Source organism: Corylus avellana, chromosome ca1 (assembly GCF_901000735.1).
Source record: "Corylus avellana chromosome ca1, CavTom2PMs-1.0".
In the NCBI taxonomy this organism is placed as follows: domain Eukaryota; kingdom Viridiplantae; phylum Streptophyta; class Magnoliopsida; order Fagales; family Betulaceae; genus Corylus; species Corylus avellana.
The window spans coordinates 12,088,962-12,097,510 of record NC_081541.1 but is presented as its reverse complement, the minus strand read 5'-3'; the positions used below and the strand labels follow the sequence as shown (position 1 = coordinate 12,097,510).

Genomic DNA, 8,549 nt, shown 5'->3' with positions numbered 1-8,549 from the left:
GGGGGACAATCAATACGTCATATGCACATGAAGTAATAAACATGATCTTTACCACGCATGTTGTGGTCCAAAATAATGGGAGAGATCTGGGAGGATGTTACGAGGCCATCCTTTCCAATTGTACAACTCTGTGTTAACTGTTAAGGGGTAGTTGTAAAGTAGCCAAAAAAGACACTACCTTGGGTGGTGAGTTTTTTTTTTTAGGTCCAGCTTGGTAGGGATCTTTGATTGAATGTTATGCTCATACAATTTTTTTTTTTTCTTTTTTTTTAAAAAAAACACACACACACACACCTTTCAAACATAAATCAGTACAGGTTGAGGTTGGCATTCATATCAAACCAGCTGTGACTTACAACTTACATGAGAGTATCACATTCTTTGGAAACTATGGACTCAGAGAACAATGCCGGTGTTTTTAATTACACGATTAATATTTACCAGTCAAGTATCACTACAATGATACAAAATCGAAGACCAACTTGTGCTTTCTCGCAAATGGATGTGCTTCATATTTGTCCTATATCCATTCAGAAAACCAGTTGAATTTACTATAACTTCGTGAGGTGAAAACATATTTACTGCTCATATACATATTTTCCCTCAACCTGAAGATTATTTTCATCAAGAGTGTAAAGAACTCAAGAGTCTCAGTCTCGCCGAAGATCAACAACATCATACTTCAAATTGGGGTTCATATAGACATGTGAACAATGCTCATAAATTGGGCTCCCATCAGATGGCTCCTCGTGGGGATGAAAGCCACGTTGTTGGCAATGTCTAATCACAGACACACCGCTTGGATCAGATAAATGAAATATGCCATGCGGACTGCAGTAGCATGGAAACCAGTTAGAGTGCTAATTTAGTAATATTATAACTAAGATAAAAAAGTGCTAACTATTTATTCCCTTTAATCATATTTAATCCCTTAATACACAATCTAGTAACATTGATCAGCACTTTTACTTTCAAAGTGAAAGACCCAACTGTTGCATTTGCGAGCCTTCAAGCCTGCACCTAAGGAACAACCGTAGGGCTGGCCAATGGATACACATTCCCTATGGTTTCCCTCTTACATTTGGCACAAACTTGTAGGAGACTTGACGTTATTTGTAACAAACTGTATGCAATCTTTTCTATCATTCACAAAGGAAAACTCACAATAGTCTGCTAATTCAACATTATTTGTAACATTAAACATTATATTATTTGGTTTGCAATTACATTTGATGCAATAATCACTAGGTGATAAAGGAAAACAAACCTCGAAGTATCTGTAGGGGCCATAACAATTGCAATCGCTTCTGGTAGCATAATCTACAATGATACCACAAAGAAATCCTATCAGCTAAGTAAAAATACAAGATAAGATAACAAGAGGAAACCAGTGGAAACATAACAAATATGGAAATCTACATGCAGTTTCAGGAAGCAAGCATGTAATAGATATTTGTCATTATCTATCATAATTTCATGTTAATGAATAGTTGCATTAGCTTATTAAACAGAATACACATAACCTAATTCATTCAAAAAGATAGAAGACATAATTGTTAAAGAGGTAACAACTAACAAGGGGGCCTTGGGCCCAAGTGACATAAAAGGATCCATATAGCCAAATCCAATTAGCTGGTATTAAAGGCTTAGTTGAGTTGCGTTCGTACAATTTTGAGAACAAAATAAAGAAAGCACTGAAACTTGCTCCAGTAAATGCTTAAAAACATTCCAGCTTAACCAACAGTACTGAACTTTTAAATTAGAAAACAAGTTATCTATCAACAAATTCTTCAACTAAGCAAAAAGCAGTGGAAGCCAGGAAACATATACCAAGTGATACCATCTGTTACCTGGTAGGAGTAATGAGTGTGCAGATCTACTGATGACATGAAGCAGGTCTGTGATGGGTGTGTCTGAAAATCAAAATAGTAACAAACAGAATGGTTAAAAAACCAAAACAGCTACCAATAAAATATCCATAGAAAAACCAAAAATGGTTAAGGGGTAAAAAAACTGAAGTCAAGTAATCTACAAGTTGATCGCATGCCAAAAGTCTGGCCTTTCCAACAATCATCATTTTCAAAATAAGCTTTTTTTTTTTTCTTTTTTTCTGTAGGGTATCAACAATACGAGTATAGCACATCAACTACTAAACAGAGTCCACGCAGTTTTTTACTGCTCACAAAACCAAAGGGGCTAACGGCATGGAGACGAACACTCAAAATAAATAAGATAATTGAATTATTTCAAAAAATTTGTCAAACCAACATTTCAAAAAGTTCGAAGCATAAAGTGAGAATGAGCATGTAAAGTACAATGAACAATTACTGGCCATTGAGAGTATACACATACTTACATGAATCCAACCAAGAGGAAAGAGAGATAATCTGTCTTGAACTTCAAATATTTCTTCTTCATTCAAAGTTTGACACTGAAACAGAAAGGGGTTTCAATTTGTTACTGTTGATGTCACATAAATACAAGTTGTATATAAAAAAATCCTGCCACTAACAAAATTGAAACATCAAAGACAAAACATGATAAGTTTGAGGAAAACTTCACTTACTTCCCCCAAAGTATAAGCAGTTTTGAAATCATAAGTTCATAACCACAAAGTTTAGAAACTTGCAATGTCGGGATCCCATGTTTTAGTTCCATTTAATTTCACCCTTTTTTGTTAAAATGCCCACATTTCATTATTTTTTATTTTTTTTATTTTTTTAATTCTTAAAAAATGAAAAAATTCTGGTAACCCACAGCTGGCAATGGGTTTGGTATCCATGGCCAAGTTGTCGGTGAGTCCAAGACATTTTTTATTTTTTACTTTTTTTTTTTTTTTTAATAAAAAAATGGGAGCATTTTATGCATTTTAACAAAGAAATAATAAAATTAAAAAGGGTTGAAACATGAGATACCGAGATTGCAAATATTTTTAACTTCGAGGTTATGATTGCAAAACCGCTTATACTTCGGAGGGTGTATGTGAAGTTTCCCTTAAATTAAAACATTCAAGCATTTTCCCCTAATGAAGTCAAAATAGATTTAAGTATTCTACATCGTAATGATACATTACTCACAACATAAGTGGAAAAACAAAAACAGAATGATACATTACTCGCACCCAGAGAAGTCCACAGTTTGCATTATTTGGTTGACTCGTTCTTAACAGCTGGGAAATGTTGTAAACTTTTTCATATATGAGTGAAATTTTAATTAAAAGATACATTAAAAGGGGGTGCGCCCTACTGATAGGGAAGGGTCGAAAAGGCCTTCAAAGAAAACCACAAAGAATAAAGAAGAAGAAAAAAACGACCAGCAGTCAACAATATTTACAAAAGAAAAAATAATATTGAAAATGGAATTAAATCAAATTAAGGGAAAAAGCACATGTGCAGAATCTAAGATTTGGACTCTTAACATGATTTCCATATGAATCAGCAGTTAAGGAGCATATATACAAAGGGAAAAAGAACTAATCTTGGGTGCAAATGAATGTCCAAGAATTTTCAAATTCTTCATAACACCTAAACATTTGACAATTCTAATGCATTCTCAGTATTCTTACAGCATTCCATTTGTTCAAAGCCAATAAAATGGCCTACAGCCATTTTTCCTAAACGTTTTTTTTTTTTTTTCCTGAAGGTTGGGGGGAAAGAGGAGGAGAAACTATAGACCTTAAAACAGCAGCAGGAGGGCACAAACTTAAATGTAACTTGAAAGAGGACATAAACCAAAATATTAATGGGTAACTATCTTACCGAATCTGAAGTTGACTCCTGCTTTGGGACTATAAGAGTAGTGATATGAAAAACCCTGTTTTTCTACAGCCACATGAAATTGGAAGTATAAGAAACAATGGGATCAACTTTCAAGCCACTTGCAACTTCTTTTTTCCTAGCAAAATACAGTATCATAAATACTTAGTTAGTCATACCAGTGAACCCGCAAGAACACCACATGTCTCTAAATTCTTCTCAGTGTTCGCCCGAGCCAATCTCAAGAAATCTTCCATCAATTTTACAGGCTGCAATGTAAATTAAATGAACTAGCATCATATCCATAAAGAAATAGAAGCAGATGACCCTTAAAAGTAGAAAGGAAAAATTATCATGATGTTGCCAAGAAATAGGCAAATGATTTTTTTTTTCCTGAATATATAAAACAAGAGTCGGCATAGGACACCTACAATGTGTAGATGCTGATATGAATCAGAACCTTGCATCTCATCCTGAGAAGATTTAGCTGGTCCAGGTCTCGGATCTGCAACTTTTGATGGAGGAATTGGACTAACATCCTGCTGCAATTGAGCAAGGACGGGAGGAAGGGAAGGTTGCTTCACCAACTGAAAAGGATCTTCCCTTACTTCATTGATCAATGGAGAACACGACTCCTCAGCAGTACGTAGCCATCTACCATCATCCAAGGAGAGTACCGACTCCATTGTAGATCCGACCCCTCCAGCATCGCCATCTTTTGCTGCCACAATATCACATTGTGCAGCCTGATTCAGGCTATTACCACGGATAAAAAATTGTAAATGTCAAAAGCAGCACAATTTAGGAAGAAACTTGTACAAAGTAGCATGCAAAATAGTCAATCTTTTGAACTCATTTTAATGTCATTTAAGAAAAATGTAAAACATACAAATAGGTCAAATAAGTAGTACAAATTTGAAGGTTAAGTTGAGAATGGATGACTTCAGCAGAAGTCGTTACCTTAAATTTTCAGTAGGGGTTAAGTCCTTATTGCTTGGATAATGAACCTGTATTCACCATAGCCTTCATTAGTTCATGGAGTGTGGCCCAGTCCAAAAGAACATATGTATTTTAAGAAGAAGAAGAAAAGTAAACAAAATACTTCACCTTTATTTCTGAGCTAGGTGCGAGCCACTGACCCTGAAAACCATTTGGACCTAGGAATGAGTGTCTAGACAAAGTTTCCTTCTTTGGAGGAGGTAAACTAAGAGATCTGTACATTCCAAAATTAATTGTTGTGAATGATCCTTGCAGAAACTACAATACCAAAAGTATTTTTGTTTAGCAATTTTATCTTTACAACCAGTTCAATTTAGGGAAATACATGACCTAGTCTCTTAAGATTACCAGTATAATATAACATACAAAATTATATATGTAGCTTAAACTAAAGCAATGAACAGATGAACTAAAAAAATGCACAATGAGTCAAATTAGGGGGGGGGGATAAGAAAAAGCACAGAGGAGCTATACCTACCTAATAATTATGAGCAATTCTGAGGTTTACATCAAAGTGAAACACCTTAAGGTATTAAACTTAAAGTGGCATTCTCTTCAGGAATCCTATCAGAATGCCAGGAGTCGGTAAAAATGCTGTTGCACCTTTCTTTACTTGATTCTTAAGCATACACCTCTTGCTACTAATCTTTCACATTTAACTTTTAAGTCCCGTGGGATGTTTCATTACATGGTTATATTCAAAACACCTTGAGAGGATTAGGATTTCCTTGAATATCAATAAGTGGATAGATAAATTTTTTTTTTTTTTTTGATAAGTAAGTGGATAGATAAAAATTAACAGAAGATTCCTTTAAAGGGGTCCATATCATTGCTTTAATCTTTGCTGTAGGATTCTTAAAAATGCATGTTGTAGAATAGGGTAAAATATCCCTGGAAGGAGCTCACATAAAGAGTAAATACTAACTTCTACAATCTGTACTTATTATCAGGCAGAAAGTTATTTGGGTCTTAATCAGCTCGTGTTAGGTGAAATATGAGTAGGTTCAGAAAGGTAAAATCAAACTCGCATATTGACACCTGAACTTGATAAACCCAACCAAGGCCATTTAAATTGTAGCACCCCAACTATCCTGTCACTTTCTAATTAATCCAACAGAATTTTGCTTCAGTGCTGTAGAATGATTAAATCCCTGGTCAAGAAACCACAAATGCCATATGCACCCATATGAGATTGTACCTGAAACCTGACCCTCCACCCTTGTTTAGGGGGGATGTGATCAAATTTATATAACCATCATAAATCTTCTGATTTCCTTCAATTTGAAGATTAATTTATATAAATCAAAGATAGTTCCAGTCAGTGAAGTGAATGATGTAGAAAGTTTGGCTAGTATCCTTGGGTGTAGGGTGGCTATGCTACTGGTGAAGTATTTAAGTCTTTCTTTAGGAGCATCATATAAGTCTACACCTATATGGAGCGACATAGTAGAAAAAATGGGAAGGCATTTGACTGGTTAAAAGAGATTGTATTTATCAAAGGGAGGTAGATTGACCTTGATTAGAAGTACTCTATCCAATTTGCCTACGTACTATTTTGTCCCTATTCCCCATTCCGATTGGTACAAAAAGGCTTGAAAAACTTAAGAGAGACTATTTATGGGAAGGTATCGATGATGAGTTTAAGTTCCATTTAGTTAATTGGTTGAAGATTTGTTTTCCAAAGTTGTCGAGTGGTTTGGTGGGGTAAGAAATCTGACTCAAGTCAACCAAGCTCTTCTGGATAAGAGCTTATGGCATTACACTATGAAGAGGGAGGCTTTGTGGAGATTGGTGGCGGAAGCAAAATATGATAGCACAAGTGGAGGTTGGTGTTCTTAGGAGATGATGGGACCCCTCGGAGTAGGAGTGTGAAAAGCATATTAGGGGCATGGGGAGTTTTTCGAGATGTGTTAGATATGAAGTGGGAAATAAAACCAAGATAAGATTATGGCATGATCTATGGCCAGGGGACCAGCCTTTGGGGGTGTTGAGAGGTTTGCATGAAGTAGGTTTTGAGAAAAGAGGAGGCTCGTTCTAAGATACGTAGCCTACCTCACACATATTATATATAAGCTTTGAGAATACATAAATGACCAAATTGCCCTCATACCCTAATACATTCTTCTACATTCTTCTAACACATTCTTCTACATTCTTCTAACACTCCCCCTCAAGCTGGAGCATATATATCATTTAAGCCCAGCTTGGAACAAATAAACTCTAACCGGTTACGACATAAAGACTTTGTAAACATATCAGCTAATTGGTCTCCAGACTTCACAAATACTGTAGATATGTTTCCATTGAGTATCTTGTCTCGGATGAAATGACAATCAACCTCAATGTGTTTAGTCCTTTCATGAAAAACCGGGTTAGATGCAATATGTATGGCAGCCTGGTTATCACAAGATAATGGGATAAGAGTAGTAGTCGAGAAGCCGATCTCCTGAAGGAAATGTTGTAACCATGTCAACTCAGTAGTCGTATGAGCCATTGCCCTGTACTCTGCTTCAGCACTAGATCGTGCCACCACAGTCTGTTTCTTACTCTTCCAAGTTACAAGATTACCACCAAAGAATGTGCAATCCCCTGTAGTAGACCGTCTATCTGAAGGAGAACCTGCCCAATCTGCATCAGTAAAACCTTCTACCCTAAGATGTCCATTTGGTCTATACAATATTCCTAGACCAGGTTGTCTCTTTACATAACGAATAATCCGAGTAACAGCTTCCCAATGTGAAACCCGAGGAGCCTCCAAGAATTGACTGACAACACTAACGGCATATGAAATATCTGGCCTGGTGATAGTAAGATAGTTCAACTTCCCAACTAGACGACGGTATCTGCCGGGATCTTCAAATAGTTCACCTTCATCCTTTAGTAATTTCTTATTTGGATCCATTGGAACATCAACTGGTCGAGAACCCAAAAGACCTGTCTCTTCTAATAAGTCAAGTGCATACTTTCTCTGGGACAAGTTGATACCTGTTCGAGATCTAGCAACTTCAATGCCTAGAAAATATCGAAGTTTGCCCAAATCCTTTGTATGAAATTGATCATGTAGGAATTGTTTTAATCGGGCAATGCCTCCTGAATCATCCCCAGTAATGACAATGTCATCTACATATACCACAAGGAGAATATAGCCAGCACTAGTATGTAAGTGGAATACTGAATGATCTGTCTGACATCTCTGCAGACCAAACTTCAATACCGCTTCAGAGAACTTTCCAAACCATGCCCGCGGTGATTGCTTGAGACCATACAATGCCTTTCTTAATTTACAGACATAGCCCTGAGACTCCCCCTGAGCGACAAACCCAGGTAGTTGCTCCATATAAACTTCTTCACTCAAATCCCCATGGAGAAAGGCATTTTTGACATCCAATTGGAACAAGGGCCAATCAAGATTAGTAGCCATGGAAATAAGAACACGAATGGATGAAATTTTGGCTACAGGAGAAAAAGTGTCATCATAATCAATACCATACGTTTGCGTATAGCCCTTAGCAACCAACCGAGCTTTCAATCTTTCAACCGAACCATCAGGATGAAACTTAACTGTGTAGACCCATTTGCAACCCACAGTTTTCTGATTAGGTGGTAAGGGAACAAGCTCCCATGTCCCATTGTGATGCAAGGCCTTCATTTCCAATTCCATAGCTTGCCTCCAACCAGAGTCAGATATTGCAGCCTGCACTGTCTTAGGAATAGAAACAGTAGAGAGATGGGAAATAAAGCAAGAAAATGTAGTGGATAAAGAACGAGTGGAGACAAACTGACTAATGGGATGTT

General features: G+C 36.6%; 1 protein-coding gene across 1 annotated transcript in view; it reads right to left on the bottom strand.

Annotated features, from left to right (window-relative positions):
- Positions 1–304: 304 nt before the first annotated feature.
- The window catches only part of LOC132167501 (AMSH-like ubiquitin thioesterase 3), a 23,282-nt gene continuing 15,037 nt past the window's right edge, over positions 305–8,549 (bottom strand). Inside the window, exons 6-14 of the mRNA XM_059578497.1 lie at positions 4,863–4,968; positions 4,716–4,762; positions 4,187–4,511; positions 3,935–4,024; positions 3,759–3,821; positions 2,357–2,431; positions 1,851–1,913; positions 1,268–1,320; positions 305–831 (exon numbers count right to left, since the gene is read on the bottom strand). Coding sequence (XP_059434480.1) covers positions 651–831; positions 1,268–1,320; positions 1,851–1,913; positions 2,357–2,431; positions 3,759–3,821; positions 3,935–4,024; positions 4,187–4,511; positions 4,716–4,762; positions 4,863–4,968 — 1,003 coding nt within the window. The 3' untranslated portion in view covers positions 305–650. The remainder of the gene's footprint in view (positions 832–1,267; positions 1,321–1,850; positions 1,914–2,356; positions 2,432–3,758; positions 3,822–3,934; positions 4,025–4,186; positions 4,512–4,715; positions 4,763–4,862; positions 4,969–8,549) is intronic.